Source organism: Phyllostomus discolor, chromosome 9, assembly GCF_004126475.2.
Source record: "Phyllostomus discolor isolate MPI-MPIP mPhyDis1 chromosome 9, mPhyDis1.pri.v3, whole genome shotgun sequence".
In the NCBI taxonomy this organism is placed as follows: domain Eukaryota; kingdom Metazoa; phylum Chordata; class Mammalia; order Chiroptera; family Phyllostomidae; genus Phyllostomus; species Phyllostomus discolor.
In genome coordinates, this window is record NC_040911.2 from 27,742,396 (window position 1) to 27,759,306 (window position 16,911).

At 38.2% G+C, this 16,911-nt stretch overlaps 2 protein-coding genes across 2 annotated transcripts in view; one reads left to right on the plus strand and one right to left on the minus strand.

The window, feature by feature from the left end:
- The window catches only part of RPRD1A (regulation of nuclear pre-mRNA domain containing 1A), a 60,652-nt gene extending 53,992 nt beyond the window's left edge, over positions 1–6,660 (plus strand). Inside the window, 1 exon segment of the mRNA XM_028525012.2 lies at positions 3,147–6,660. Within this exon segment, the coding sequence (XP_028380813.1) occupies positions 3,147–3,296 (150 nt within the window). The 3' untranslated portion in view covers positions 3,297–6,660.
- A 4,309-nt stretch (positions 6,661–10,969) lies between these two features.
- Positions 10,970–16,561, minus strand: C9H18orf21 (chromosome 9 C18orf21 homolog). The gene is made up of 5 exons (XM_028524245.2): positions 16,386–16,561; positions 16,281–16,303; positions 15,096–15,295; positions 13,408–13,607; positions 10,970–11,375 (listed from the first exon to the last, which is right to left on the minus strand). The coding sequence occupies exons 1-5, from the start codon at positions 16,460–16,462 to the stop codon at positions 11,222–11,224; spliced, it is 654 nt and encodes a 217-aa protein (XP_028380046.1). The 5' UTR covers positions 16,463–16,561; the 3' UTR covers positions 10,970–11,221.
- Between the last annotated feature and the right edge of the window lie 350 nt (positions 16,562–16,911).

Consider the following 16,911-nt stretch of genomic DNA (forward strand, 5'->3'; position numbering starts at 1 on the left):
TCATTTCTTAGTTGAAGTAAACTAGCTGGGTTTCTTCCTCTGGTATATTCTATATTAGATCCACATTAATCCTCTCACAACTTCAATGTGACCATATTTGGTAAGAAAATTTACTTTGCACTGTGCACTGTGGTGGTAGCGAGTTGCCATACACGCACTGTTCTCTCTGCCATTTTATCTTGCTGTTGCATTGGCCTGTTGTGTTCTCCCCTCTTCTCACCTGTGAAACCTTTCCCTGAACCCCACCCTCCAATTTCTGTATGTCATAGAAAGCACTTTTTGCCTCTGATGGAACACAGCATACTTATAATTAATTTGCTTGGCCATTCTATTGTATATTTTGTGTGAGGACTATGATTCATCTTTGTATTTCCAGCACAGTGACTGGCATATACTATAATCAATGCTTACATGTTTGCTGACTGATGTATGAAGTCAGTGGAGACCCTCGAGTTCAGTATCAACAGAGGATGCTGTATTTTAAAAGTGTAGAAAATACACAGTAAAAGCTAGAATTTCACGGCAGAAGACTCAAACTGACATCTAAAATGTTGGTGTGTGAAAAAAGAGGTGCTATGTTACATGCAGGTGATAACATGGAAAACAGCTATGAACTTTATTTTCTTTGGAATTGCTTTTGACCCTCTTGCCCATCACATGTTCATCACTGGAACTGTAGTACTTGCATTAACAGATGTCAAATTGGTCTTTCCAGAAAACCTGGTTAGGGTTGGGTAGAGAGTATTGTTTGAGCTTGGTATTTACAACATCTGCAAAGACCAGCTCACTTTCTCCTTTATCCGTGTGAGTCTTACTTTTAAAGTGAACTTCTTACTAAAGTAGCAGAACTTGGAATCTATTTTCCCATTATAAAAAATACTATGTGTGGTCCTTCAGTTCTCAGACTAACTCACAAAGCCTTCCCCCCACCCCTTTTAACAGTTTTATGGAGGTGTAATTCACTTACTATGTAACTTGCCCACTTAAAGTAGACATTTTTTCTTTAGTGTATTCACAGGATTTTGGCAACCATTACTACAATCTAGTAATTTCAGAACATTTTTGTTTACCCTAAAGGAAACCTCACCTATTTCTACACCACCCTACCTCAAGCCCCAAGTCTCATTTCTGTTTCTATAAATTTCTATTCTGGACATTTGATATAAATGGAACCACACAATGTATATGGTTTATTTGGCTTATTTCGTTCAGTATAATGTTTTCAGGGGCCTTCCATGTTACAGCATATCAGTACTTCATTTCTTTTATGGCCAAATACTACTACATGGTAGGAATATACCACATTTTGTTTCTCTCATCAGTTGGTGGATATTTGGATTTTTTCCTACATTTCGGTGCTTATCAATTACATTGCTACAAACATTCATGTATGAATTTTTGTGTGGACATACATTTTTGGTTCTCCTTTATATATTCCTAAAAGAATTATTGGTCATTTAGAACCCTGTATGACTTTTTGAGGAACTACCTAACTGTTCCCCACCTTGGTTAGACCTTTTTACATTTCCACCAGTCATGCAACTTAAAATTTTTAGGACAATGACTTGAATCGTACAATCAGGTAGTTACCAGGTTTCATTCAGTTTCGTCTTCAGGCTAACATGAAGCAGTTTACCAGCTATTTAAATCTCCTGTCTTTAAGATGAAAGTAGTAGAAAGCTTTTCACTGCTACTTTTGATCCTAATTTGGGAAAGTATGACTTCATAGGCTTATGAAGGACAATCTCTCTTCTCATAGGATTATTGAGAGTATTAAATGAGGTCATATTTTAATGCCTAGAATATGAGATTTCATAAATGGCAAATTTCATTTATGTTTACCATTTTTTCATGTGTGTATAGTGTGCCAATTGGCTGAAGACTTTTAATTGCCACATCATTTTAATTGAAGGATTATTAGAAATCTGAATTGAAGAACAGCTTATCTGGATGCTAGAAATTAGGGTGGGCAGTAATGACCACAAAAGACATATATGACATTTCTCAAAACACTTGGCCTCAAGAGAAGGCAGAAAATAACTGCTTTTAGCACATTTGAATATCATCTGTGTTTTGTGCTGACTCCAGAGTGCTTATTCAAAAATGACTCAGCTAAGAACAGTGAGATAGATGGAGATGTGTCTTCTGAGGAAGAAAGGTGCTAGATGTGGAGATGTGTAATGAGGTCCAACTGAAGCCTGCATCCATAATGTGAAACACCCTGGTGCTTATCGTTTGTATGCCACTTGGAGCTACTATGCTGGAACCTACCCAGTGTTCCAGTGTGTGCCACTGGGTGAAGGGGAAAAGAGAAGAGGAAACCCATATCTTAACGATTATAGATCCCTATTAAACTATCTGATTTATACTTCATTGAACATCATGATAGATGAGAAATGCAGCTATGTGTAAGACGTGGCAGGAATTCATACCTCCCTTATGTGCCCAAAGTTATCCTTGAGTTATCCAGCTGTTTGTCAACTTTGCCTGCCAGTGCCCAGTTCTGCATGCACCAGAACCCTTCATTCCCTTGTTCCCTTAGAGCAGTTGTGCTATAGATACTCCCACTACAGAGAATGGGCCATTCCTTGTAAGGCAAATTTGTACAATAATACGTGCTTCTACGTTGACACATTAAGTAACATTGAATGGTTGGTTTACTAATGACTATAATTTCAAAGCAGTCATAAACATAAACAGTATTTTAAGATAGGTGTAAAACACTGTAATGTAATCTTGAAGCAACTGGTGTCTATTACAGGCAAATTCAGAGGTACTGACAATACTCTTGTGGTTTGTTGCCAACATTCAAAATCAAAAACAATGTTAATTTTCAGTTTAGGTTTGTGAAAATAAATATGTAATTTGTTTTATCTAAGCTGAGGGGCACCGGAAAATCTCAATATGCCGAGGTTAAGAATATTATGCATATGAAACAACAGCTTATGATTGTGGTTTTTCATAATAATAGGGTTTACAAAGTTGCCTATTTCCAAAGTTCCTCTTTTGATCCTAAAACTCATAATGTAATCATCTGTTCTTATTCAGCATTAACTGAATGTAGAACTGGAATTTAGGCAGAGCATTAGCTAAACAGCACTTCTCTGAACTGCCAGAATTCTAATGAAAATTATTTGGTATTACAGGAATACAAGTGCAAGTTAGCCAGAGTTTCCCTGGTGCGCAAAGAACTCAGGTCCCGGATCCAGAGCCTGCCAGACTTATCTCGATTGCCCAATGTCACTGGCAGCCACATGCACCTGCCCTTTGCAGGGGACATCTACAGTGAAGATTGATGACCAGTCTCTTTCTATGGCCCAGGACTTTGCAGGAGATGGAGACAGGTTAGGTGGATAGTCCTGTAGTGTTATTTTTGTATATTGTTGAGAGTGACACTAACAACAACAAAAACGACAAGTAATTTATAAAATTGTTTAAAATGTTGGTTTGTTTACTATTTTATTGGTATGTTAACATGACTTGGTTTAAACAAAGTGATGATCTCTGTGTATTAATAAGCTCACAAATAGTGATTATTTTCAAAAGATCTTTTGTAAATTTTTTTGATCCAGGGCCTTGTGAGAAATTCCATGTTTCTATTTCTTCATGTATTTTCAAATGCTTTTATTTTCATCAGTAATCACTGTATAGTATATAATTTCTAAAGGGTAAGAGCTAATCAGGAATTGGTTGAGACTTGATTATGGTATAGTTAGGACTTGATTGTAGAAGAGATTAAATGTTTCAACTTAATCTTCACCCTTCTCCCTGACCAAAATATCAGTTCTGTGCCTCTCAATACCTTTGATTCCTTATTCCTTAGAGGCCAGTAATTTAACACTAAACATGGATGTCATTTTTAGAGTCAGATCAGAGCTTAGAGAATGTTTCCACAATAGCACGATAGGGGTCCCTTCCAACTGCCAGAGTAGAACAAGTGGAGTGTTAAATAGGGACCCCCTTGATTAGACTGTTAAAAACAGCTGATTAGATTAATATGAAATACTTGGGAAATGTTATGAATTTTGACATTCCACCAAGAGGACAGCTTTCATTCTGGAACTGATTTCTGTCTGTCAGATCAGTCTCCTTTTAACATAAGTGACCCCTTTAACATTAAGCCATCTATGGGATTAAGAGAAACAAAATGATGATACTTTTATTATTCCCATAGCCTTTAACTTTAAAAACTATGACATTTTTAGCTCTAACATCTCAAAACACAACATTCATTAATGTTCAGTAAAGTAGCCTGGAACATTTGTAATGTTTCCTTAAGGTTTGGAATGACTGTATATTTGGAGATTAAGCAGCGCTGCACTACAGGGTAGATCTGGTAAATACTCTTATTTATACATTTAGAATTACCAAAACAATGTACTTTTACCTTTTTTAACCCTGTGTGTTAGAGCGGTTGCATGCTCTCCTGCTTTCTTCTTAAATCACATTGTTAAGTTATGGATTTGAACTCAGTGTTGACTTAGGATAAACATTTTTTAATTCATTACTTTACATATTAGACATTTTTCTTTTCATTCTAAGCAGATTCAAATTAGATAGTCAATAAAACATCTTTAAATCCCACAAGCCAGTTATGTTTCACTAGTCTGAATGGCTTCACTCTTTCTTCCTCAGTATTTGAGATTATAGTTAAAATGAATTTATATGTGAAGGAGAATGCAAATATTTATTTTTAATAGCTAATAGTTCTGGAAACAGTGCTTTTTAACAATGTGACCTCTCCCCAAAACAGACACATATAAATGGTTCCCATTCATATATGGCTTATAGTCCAAAGTTTTTTAGTCATCTTTCAGGAGTTGGGGCACATTTCCTCACAGAGACAATTGTGGTTAGATTCCCTCTGCACACTGCCACAGGAAGCTCACCTGGGAAGCTGATGCACTTAACCATGGATGTAGCTCATGTGGACACAGACTAGGTGACACATTATTAATAGTAGTTAACAGTAGATCCTGACCAGCATTGGTAATGTTCTAACAGCACTCTACCTGAGGAAATGGTGTGCAGCAGCCAGACTACCACATTGGGGAGTGTGTCTGGTAAACCTCTGTCCATTGGTGTAGGATATCTAAGAAAAAGATTCAGCTTGGCGGGTGTGTGTAACAAGTGCACAATTATAAAAACCTTGTTATACCTGTTAAAGTATATCATGTAATTTTTTTTGTTAAAGTGAAAGCAAAAACTTGTATATTAATTTATTTTCAACATCTTGACCTATTTATGATATGCTAAAATGGTGATTTATTCATTCAAACTATTTTTTTTCCATTTAAAACTAATTTATAAACTGTACTCCTGGGAGGATTTGAACTCTCTTAGAAGTCTGTTGAAATATTTTCACCATTTAAGACAGACTTCTGACTTAGATACTGATTTTAATGCCAGTATCTGCTCTAAATATTTATTATAAAAATGCATTATTTTTTTAAAGAGCTTGATGCAGTTTGTGAGAAGTGATAGTACTCAACCTGAATCCTACCCCTAACCCCACCCCTTGACCAGTCCTCCTCAAACCTTTGGTTGTTGGTTAATTTGCTAACTGTGAACACAAATGATACACGGTGTGGTTTAGAAGTTACATTTTCAGCCTTATGATACTTAACATGGTAAGCCTTAGCAGTAAATAGTTTTCTTCTCTAAAAGGTAGAGTACTTCTCAAGAAATGGGGTTAGGTGCGGGTATTGTAATACCAAATTCTAAATCATGAGCATTTTCTCCACTGTGCATGTGAGGCAAACCATGCATCTCTGAGTGCAGTTTGGCCTGGCCCCTCAAAAGAAAAGCATATCGCAACACCTGCAGTAGGGGTACTGTGGCTTGAATGGACACCATCACTCTTTTCTCCACAAACAGTGCAGAGAGCTGTCTGGAGTGGCAGTTTGAACAGATTCCCTGGCATTCCCTCTGCTCCTTCCATCACTACAGTAAGTAAAAGAACCACATGGGGGAACCTGGGAGTCTGAGAAAATCAGCTGTGCTCAGCAGCCAACCTCCCCTCTAGGAAAACCAGCCCAGACACAGCTACTTTGGTACCTGTACTTACATGCACTCTGTATCAGGGTTTTTCTGTAAGAACTTCAGAATCAGCAAAAGCTGGGAAGACCCAGTCATCTTGGTTTGCAAAATTAAAAGAACAAAACTAGGTTGTCAGTTGTCACTGTAGATGAGCAACTCATCTGTTATTATTGAACTGGTTCTAAGAAATCTTTAGAATGAAAAACTCAAATACAAATTAATTGGGAAAGTTAGGATGTCCTTTCTGAAATTTCCATTGTAGAAATTGATATTATATGAAATAACATAAGCTACTAAACTGCTTTGTATTCTATTAAGAAATAGCTCCTAAAGGTATACTCTCGTTTCATAGCTGTTGCACTATACGAAAGCTTTTTCTTTCTTTTTTTAGTGTAAACCCAGTTCTCTGTGTAGAAAGGGAGCATTGAGTTACCTACTGAATTTATTTGTACAGATCATTTGTTGCCCTCTGTAATTCCAGCCATCCACTCATGAGTCTGTTCTGAGGTGGCAATAGCACATGGGAAGATGAAGTTTCCCTGTTTCTTTACCCCTATTTGTTTGGCTGTATCTGATGACAATATAAGATGTTCTTAATAAAGTTTTATGTTCTTTTTGAAATGTGTAGATTATTTTGGTGAATCTGATTAATTGGATATGGGATGGGGAAGGGAGGAAAGTATTGGAAGTATTCAGCAATATTATGGTGGGGAAATGGTTGAAGGAGATTCCTTTTGCTTGGCTAGTGGTTCCCTAACTTAAGGGAACCTTGGATCACCTGGAGAGCTTATTAAACGACAGACGGCTAGGCCCCACCCTCAGAGCTTTGGGGTAAGGCCTGATAGTTTACAGCTCTAACAATTTGATGCTGATGTCACTGGGTTTAGGGACCACATTTTTGACAACCTGCTGTAGACCAACTTTTGAAGTCCGTGACTTGCTTCATGATTTAAAGTTTCAGGCAATTCCAGGTGACAAGCTAATAAAGTATGGGTTTTGCAGTTCATTATATATAGCAGGTTCCTTAGGGGCAGAGAACAAGATGAAAGCTTTTGTGACTTACTCAATAGTGCTTAAGTGCTTTTGCGTGAACAGTTCGCCTAGTATCTCCAACTCCTTTGGAGAAGAAGCCCTCTTACCAGATCTTGAATTTAAAGCAGAATTGGAGAATACTAGAAATCTGGGAATCTCTGGCAGTGTTTGCCAAACTCCCTGGATAAGACTCACTTGGGACATTTGCAGAAGGGCACATACCAACTGAATCAGAATTTTCTGATTCTTACCATCTAGAAATTCTGGGAGATTCAGTCCGCTGGCCATTGCTCTGGTTCTCCATTCCTGGATGGGTGGATTACTTAGCTCTATACCCTGTAAATGTAATTTTAAAATATTGAAACAAAAACCCAAAACATGGATACTTAGCTCCATTACCCAATCTTCACATAAGCTTGTGTGATCTTTCCCTAAGTTCAGAATGAAATGATGAAACAACTAATCTGAAATGCCTGTGATCTAATGATTTCTCTGTAGAGTTTATATATTTAAAAGTTAAGGATTCGAAGATATACTTCGAATATTATAAATTATATGTATATTTAATGTATATGTGTGTGTGACTGCATATTAAAGTTAGTAAAAAATGTTTGAAAAACTGATAGGCTGAAAAGAAATAAAAGATTTTATGTCAATACAAGGTTAAAAGGACTTAAGACTGAACTGAATGTATAAAAACTATATTTTAAACACTTGTACCATTGCATTTTATTTTGTTAACTTTAATGACAATAAATAACTGTACCCAAGATTTATAACCAACCTTTTGGTATGCCAAATTTATAAAACTATGTTGATTTCAAACTTCTGCTAGTGTCCATCCTTGAGGAAGGTAAAAAATATGTGGAATTACTCCAGAGAAACTTATGTATATAAATCTTGTACTTACAACTATGGATTAAACCATTACAGAGAGACCCAACTAAGGCTGGGAGGACCCTCCTACATAACTTTGGAAATTGAACCACTTGGATTTTATGCATTTCATGAAGTGAATTCATAGATCAAACTCCCCTTAATTTCCAGTACCTACACACCTCCTCGAGAAAGCAGTCATCAGAGTCTATCACTTGTTAAAAAATCAAACTGTCTTGAACATGAAGTTAAAACAACTAGAATGAAGATATATTAAATTGTCAATATTGTTGAAGATAAATTACTCTAACACTTGTTAAAAATGTATGGAAGACTTTATTCAGACTTTTGTGATAGGTAGCAAGACTATCCTAATAGGGAAGAAAGGTGGGGCCTAACTTCGAATATGTCAGACATCTTGGGGTTTATAGCCAAGGAGCAGAGTGAGGGTCTGCATTCTACATCCCAGGGTCCGTGAATATAGAATTACAAAGACCCTGTAGCACTATAGGGTCCTGATGCCCGGACATCAAGGACGGGGATTCTTGCTAAACTGACTTCACGTGATTGTTACTGAAGGTGGTCATGTGTAAAGGGTGGGGGAACTCTCGCTAAGCTGGCTTAGTAGGGTTCTTGCTGAAACTGGGTTAGGGAGGCAGCAATGACAAAAGAGGGCTCAGGGAAGCCTGTCTAAAGTCTGGTCAAGAAGAGAGTCTTTGTCAATGTGATCACAACAAATACATTTGTACAAGTACCTCAAAACAAGTGGCCTGCCTCATTAGTGAGGCACAAAGGACGAGCACCACAGAGTAGTGCTGGATTTTGTTATTCATCTCATGGTTTTATTACTGGTGTTGATATTCATATTTCTATATATTTTTAAATCAGTTATGATAATAGCATGTACTGCTTGGACACTTTGAATATGCCATCCACTCGTCTAGGTGTTTTTCAATGTACCATTTTATTGAGTCCTCACAGCATCTTTATTTTACATATAAGGAAATGGACTCAGATACAAGTAATTCTTAGTCAGAATTAAGAATTTTAATTAAAGGAACAACTGTATAATCAAATTATTAAAGAAGATATACTATAGCATTTCTTCCCTGAAGTGTTAAAATATTCAACTAATTTGGTAATATTTGAGTTAAATTTTAGATATGGGAATTAAGCATTTTTAAGGATTTATCTTCTCCAGCTCCGCCTCTGGAGTGGTCTAGTGTAGCAATACTGTTTCTATCCTTCAGTAATAGTATCCCCAACATCCTATTTCTGGCATTACTGCTAATTGTTGCTTAAAAGTAGCAGAGTTTCTAGAGGATTGTCTGCTCAGATATTTTTGTCCATGTTATCTTTTAATTGTTGAATTTTAAGAGTTGTTCATAACTCTGGATATGGCTCCTTAACAGATACATGATTTACAAATATTTTCTCCCTGTGAGTTATTTTCACTTTTTTGATGGTATCCCCATTTGAAACATGCAAGTTTTTAATTACGAAGTCCAGTTTATCTAGTTTTTCTTTTGTTGCCTGTGCTTTTGGTATTACATTTAAGAAACCTATGCTTTATCTCCGGGGTTTTAAAGATTTAGTCCTGTTTTCTTCAAAGAGTTTTATGTCCACAGTATAATTTTAATATTCATTTAGAGATGCCCAAAGATCCGTCTGCCCGACAGAAAATAAAGTCAAGGCACATGGTGTGTCCTTCCTTCGAACTGAGGTAATGTAAATAGCTCCCACATAGGGGTTCCTACTTTTACTACTACTTATTTAGGTCCTTATCATGTGGCTGGAAAGGATGTTAGTTCTAAAACTAACTAGCGTGAACTCTAATAGGCTAAGGAATTTGAATTTACAGAGCTTAAACTAGGTGCTGGGGGCATAACTGAGATCACTCAGACATGTAGACAGTTCATAAGCAGTTAGGGACATGGTCAGAAACAGTCACCTACACAGTCACTAGCACTGTAATTGAAGAGTGGCCTTCATATTGCAGTGGGGTTGGAGTAGACAGCATTTGCCAAAACAGGTGGAAAGACCTAAAGCTGGCAAGAAGATGGCATGTTCTGAGAACTACAAGGGGCTAAGTATGACTGGCTAAGTGAACAGAAGAGCAGAAAGAGTTCAAGAGGAACACATGATCCAGTGAGAGGTTAGCCAGAGAGCAAAGGTATCTATCATGACTAAAGTGTTAGGCTGTGGACATAAAGAGAAGGCCTAGCTCCCGCAGCCTGCGATTCAGTCTAAAGTTCAGAATGATGACCCTTGCCATCCCTCTGATGCTGACACTAATAAGTGTAATTTCGTTTCACACAACTACAAGACCAACTTGTTAATAACCTTGGCTTCTCAGAGTTTACCATGCTCTAATGGAAGAAAGATGTTTTAAACTTAGCAGCAGAGAGACTAGGAAACGGATTATAGTTTAAAGTATCTAAATTATTTATTTAAAGTTTTTAAAAAATAGGTTGAGTACAATTCTTGTTCATCATTTTAAAAAAGTATATCTGTGTTCCAGAGAAAATTTAAGACAGCTAAACTTTTATACTATGTTCTATTTTAGTGTAAATTTTAGACCTAGAAGTAATAAATTTTAGATTTCACCAGAGCAAATGAAACACCATGTATGGTGAATTATTACTAAAGGAAGAACAGGAAGTTGTAAAAATGAAAAATTTTGTATCTGAATCATCTACAATCAAGAATACTTACTTTTGATGGGAATAAAAGAAAATTGTACTGCAACAATTAAAATTTTAAAAAATAAATAAATTTTAAAAAGAAAAAAGTGAACTTTTACTTTTGCATGCAAAATAGGAGTAATATTCAAATGTTACTAATATACAATTATGCAGATGACAGTGGGAAAACAAGAACACCTATACTTGATCATTTTTCCAAAATAGCATTATAGACAACTTAAAAAGGAGTAGACCCTCATATAGGTCTGAAATCCCTTATGAAAGAAAATGACAAATAATGAAAGCTTACTTAAGCAAGGAGAAAACAATATAACCAATGTCCATACATAATCTTTACTACTTACAAGGACCTTTCATCTATTTGTGATTCGCAGAACCACCTTGTGAGGTAGGCATGCTTTATTCATTCTAATGAGGTATTTTCTCCATAAACACTGAAGAATGCCAAGAAAAGTTTGCTTTTGGACCCTAGTTTTCATGTATTTAAAGAAAAAAATTTAAAGTTTTTAAAAAGCTGTTTTTCTAACTTTAGTTTCAAAAACTGCATTAGACGTTTCTTAGTCCATCGCTTACAAAGAAGATAAGAAATTTCTAAAGTCCACCTTTGAATTCTTTTTGGATTCACTCTGACTAAGCAACATTTTTAGTTGAGAGAAGTGTTTCTTTGTTTTGGTCACATTTTTTGAGGAGCAACTGGGTGTTGATTGTCCAGATGTAGGTGTTCTGAAAAGAAACATAAAACCACACTCAGGAAAACTGACAAATGGTAGTTTAAAGTGTTCTTCCTGCTTATGCTAAATTCCTGCTACTAGAAGTGTTTTCTACTCTTCTTCATTATGGCCATATAGGAGCAGTAGCTCTTCCCATCAGTCATTCCCCCAAACCTCACTGAATAGGCTATATGCAACATCTAGTTAGTCTATTGAGTGGTTCTGGAAGCTTCTATCACAACTGAAAGAGAAGGCTAATGTAAAGTGCCACCAGGTTTGAGTTCCCTTTAAGGCTGACATCAAGATTCATGACAGTGCTAAGCAAGGACTTTGAAAACATATTTCTTCACAGCTCAAGACCACTTCCTTTCTTAAAAGTGAAGAATCCGCCCTGGCTGGTGTGGCTCAGTGGATTGAGTGCTGGCCTGTGAACCAAAGCAAAGGGTCACTGGTTCAATTCCCAGTCAGGGCATATGCCTGGGTTGTGGGCCAGGTCCCCGGTACAGGGTGCAGGAAAGGAACCACACATTGATGTTTCTCTCCCTCTTTAAAAAAAAAAAAAAGAAGTGAAAAATCCCAACCTACACATGTAGGTGCCATTCCATTGTGTCTTCCCCCAGAATGAGCTCCACAGGATAAGCACTTTGTGCTGTTAATTGCATAATCCAGTGCTTTTTAACAGGGCTGGGCACAGAGGAGCCCTCTAAATACACCCACTCAATAAATGGTTCTCCGTCTGGTATGTGTATATTTACACCTTGTTCTATTTTCTTCTCTCCAAATGGGTTCCATCCCCCAAACCCCTATTTGGGGTAAGCCCGAACCCTCTTCTGCCTCCCCATCTATACGATAAATGTAAAATATCTTTCTCATCCCTGCACATGTCTAAGAAGCACCCTGGTCTAAATGCAAGTAGATTATTTTAAATACATCAAATTTTCTTTTACCTACTTTTATCCAATAAGTGGAAACATCCATGATGAATGACTATTATACCAAATATCAAAACAGTTAAATCAAAAATATAGAGAAAACTGGACTTGAAATTTTAATTCTTAACCAATAAATCCAATATTTTAAAAAATCAATTCACTAAGAGATAATACAGTCCTGCCTGAATTTTGTTACTTATGTTCAAGAAACGATAAGACTCAGTTTCCCTTTTGTAACAAATGTTCAAAAACTCCTTTCACAGTTTCTATGGAATTAAATGTATTGACTATAATAGTAACTCAGTATCAAGCATTACTAAAAATAAAACAAGTGCCCATATTTACTTTGGTTATCACTTGACAAACCTCTATTTAGTTACATTCCCACAGGCATTTCTGTTAGAGAAAACGGCAAGAACAAAGGAGCAGGAAAGTAAACTGTGAGCTGTTCAGTTTTGCTGACACAGGATAAATTAAGGCAAAGTAAGGTAAGCAGACAGACTGGTCCCAGACACTGAGGGCTAGAAAGCCCAGCTGCAGCATTTGGACCACAGGGAACAGTGAGGTGCTTCTAATCAGAGTTGTGCTTCAGGAAAATACCAATCTAGAGAGGTTTAAATAGAGACTCAACGAAAGGTGAGTAAAGACCTGAACAGACAGCAGCAGCGGGAGAAAAAGGAGAGCGGATATAAAGACCACAAAGCAGGGTTGCTAGAAACTGGCGGCTAACTGGACAAGGACCACGGCAGTAGTGGTCAACTGTACTCGCCATTTCAGGCCAGAATGTCTGGAAGGGCATGTTTATTCACTAAATAAGGAACTTAGGGACGATGGGCAGGTTTGAGTAGTTAGTGGTGTAGGTGGATGAAGGTATATTTAGCAGGCAGCTGGGAACAAGGAGAGGTTGGAAGTAGAGGAATATGTCTGAAAGGCATGGAGGGATGAGAATGAAAGATATGGGAGTATATGATACTAGAGAAGAAAAGGGTATGGAGAAAAAGGGGAGCCAACATCTGAACTGCACAGCAAGTTTATGGAGTGTATGTAACAGAGGAAATTAGAATACTCCGGAGTTAACACTGGCAATTCAAATAACTTAATGAATTAAGATACCTGAAAATCAACACTGGGCTCTTGCCTCTGGAACCAGACAGTCTATGATTTAAGTTTGCAGAACTGAGATTCTTTCCTTCTGGTGTCTTCAGGTTGGGTTTACTCACAGGAGTGGCAGGATTGCTCTTCAACGTGGACAGAAAGCTTCTACTTTTACCATGATGTTTAACTGTTTTGTTGCATGTTTTACAAGTAACCAACTACCATAGGAAGAAGAAATATTTGGCATGATTTCTCTTATAATTTACTCCAATAAAGTACACGTTCATCAATTCCTGTATGTAAGGGAGTAGACCAGGTACTACAGGGTAAGTAACAGGCTGATCTGGGGGAGCTTGTAATCTAGCAGCAGGAATCAGACAAAACACAAATTTAAAATGAGAAAATCTCCAATAAAAAAATCAGTGGCTAAACATTTTCATTTCATTTAAAATGGCTTTTAGAGATAACAAAGTCTCTCCTTTCCCCGAGTAAAGCCATGTGGAGGGACAATGGAGAAGGAGACTGGGAATGATACCCTTTAACACCTGGAGGCTGCATCATAATAGCAGTAGACATTTAACATTTTTTGCAAATGAACTTCCCAATAAAACATGGCAAATATTACTGAAAATGTGACTCCTTCAAATCCTTAGTGATTCTGTAAATATTGGTCTAAAGTAACTTACAAAACCCATCAAATCAATTTTCACATTCCCGTTCTTCATTAGCTCTACAGGCTGGTTTCTTTTCAGGGTTCATTTTTCAAGAAATGGTCCATTTTCTAGTTACGGTAAATGCCTTTCTTTTTGTGTACCTGACTCATAATGCTCAGGATTCAGCCCAGGCCTCAATGAGGTGACTACAAACTAGCTTAGCTGCTAAGTACTCTGATGTGCATGAGCAGATGAAAAATGGAAGATCTGCATGTATCAAAGGTCTATGTAAGCTGCTTTATATTCTCCAAAGAGGCTGGATATAGATTAAAGTCGATTTTATGATAAAGCAAAATGCATTTACTGGTCCAATACTGTTAAACTCCTAAGTATGGGAGTTCCAGTCCATGTTATCACTAACTGGAATCTTGGGCCAGACATCAGCTATCATAATGCCCAGGGCCCAGCACAGTGCCTGGTAATGACGTATCTGATACTGGGCTCTGTGTAATAAACCCCAAGCAATTTGATTTTGGGGTTTTATTCCATTTTATAGCCCCAGTACTTAGCATCATTTGGCATAAGATAGACCCTCAGTAAAGGTTTAATGGAGGAACATAAGATATATTTACCATCGTTGGACTTAATTACCTACTCCGACATGGAGGAGGGGATGACTGGAGAAGTGACACTGCTACCTAACAAATAAGCTACTGTTGTTTGGAGAAAAGGACCATGGAGTGAAAAAATAATTTAGTGGTAGCTGCAGGTCGGGTGATGTCACATTGGTCAGCTCAAGAAACCCTCAAATTTGAAAGAAGAATTGTGCTCAGCAATGTGATCTGAGAACAAGAGAGAGTTCGTGATACTTGGAAAACACTGTGAAAAACAAAAACAGGCTGTACTTTTGCTGAAACACTGATCACTAGGAAAAAAAAATAGGTATATATTTTGACAGTCTCAATATTACAAATTTCTGAGTAATGTTTAAGCTGATTCTTAACCTCATTTTAAGTGAAAGAAAAAATTCTTGTTTAAGAATTGAAATCTTACCAATATACTTTTGGAGTTTTTGTACTTGTCCAAAATTCTGGCTTCTTTAAAACTGAGTGTATAATTTCTTGCTTCTCGATTAAGAAGTTTCTGTATTCTGGGTGTCAGTTTGGACTTGGGTTTGAGACGCACCCGAGAATTATCCAGAACCAGCAACTGGAAACAGTATGGACATGTTCCTTCGAAAGTGCCTTTAGCATCTAAAATTATACAAATAAAATTCATGATTCAACAAATTAGAATATTTTGTTACCTCAAACACACTGCTGATATTATGTGAAAAGGGTATATATTTAATATAAGCACATACACATTCTCCTTAAGCAAACTCAAAGTATAAAAATTTATTAAAAAATAAATGGTAATAATTTATTTTGCAAAACACTGTAACTATATCCATTCACTCCTTTTAGCAACAGATAATCCCTCACTCTGTTGCTCATTACTTGTACTAAGTGAAAAAAGGCTGTGTCGCCTATCTTACAAACACATTTATCACAAAATAACAGTTACTGTGACTTTGTTTCCTTTTCAAATAGCACAATTTTGTAGTTTGTGGGCTGGGCTTTGTCTGCAATTATGCTGTTACTGAGTCAAGAATGGCCCAAGGGTTTGGGGCTGATTAATTCTAAAGAGTTTTTATTTGCTGAAATGGGAAGAGCTGTGTTGTGGGGTAAAGCTCAGGTTTTGGCCTAATAGGTATTCAAAAGTTGCCCAGAAGGCATCTGAGTATCAGTCTAGAATTCGGGGGAGAGTTCTGGACTGGGGATATAGGCTTGGAAATCCTCAGTATACAGAATCTAAAGGCCACGAGACTGGATGAAAAACTGTCACCAAGGAAGTGAGTGAAGCTAGAAAAGAAGAGGTCCGCGAGTGGAGTCCTAGGACACTCCAGCATTTACAGACTGGGGAATTTAGGAGGAACGAGTAAAGCAGATCAAGACATTGGCTAAAAAGGTAGGAGATGACCGGGAAGTCAAGTAAGAAAACCATTTCGAGAAGGCTGATCATTGTGTCAAATACCGCTGACACGTCCGGCAAGTTAAAGCACATTCAGCTCTGCGCGGGGGTTATGAGGGTAGTGGGTCGATCAGATTTCTGGTTTAGATCATCCTGAGTGCTATGCGGATGGAGGGGTACGGGGCGGTGAGAGCCTAACCCACAACCGACGGGCGTTCTCCCTACCGTGCGACGAGCTGTAGGCCCAGCTGCAAAAGAGAAAGAGACTCGTGAGGAACGAGGGGACACATCGAAGCTCGCCTCCCGCTCCCCCTCCCGGCCGAGTCTTACAGGAGATAGCGGGCTTGGCCCGGGCAGCAGTCTTGCAGTTTCCGCGCCGCGGCCTCAAGGTAGTGCTTCTGCCTCATCGCCACCGCGGACCCCACGACCTTAAGACCCCGCGACTAGAGGAGATTCCGGAAGCTGGGTTCCCGGCGGGAAGGACTTTGACGTCCGGATCCAGCTCCCTCCGGAAACCGGCGCTCTAGATGAGGAGTTCCGGTTTCTTTTGCGTCCGTCTGGTCCCGGCCCTGCCCCCGGCCCAGCGAGGGTTCTCAGACCCGAGCCTGGGGGGGACCCGCTGAAGCGGCTGTGGTCCCGCCGGTTCCTCTGTCTTTTTCTCCCGAATTCTCTTCTCTGATACCCCTGTTGTCATTTCCTCAGCCCGTGTCGCCCTCTAGATTCTCGAGCTGGGGTATTGACTTTGGCAGAGGCCGGTGGATGCAGGGCCCAAGGAGACCTCCCATCCAGGCAGCTCTAGGCACTTGCACAGAGAGCTTCCCGCCCCTCCCCTTTTCGTTTTTAATTGAAGTGAAAT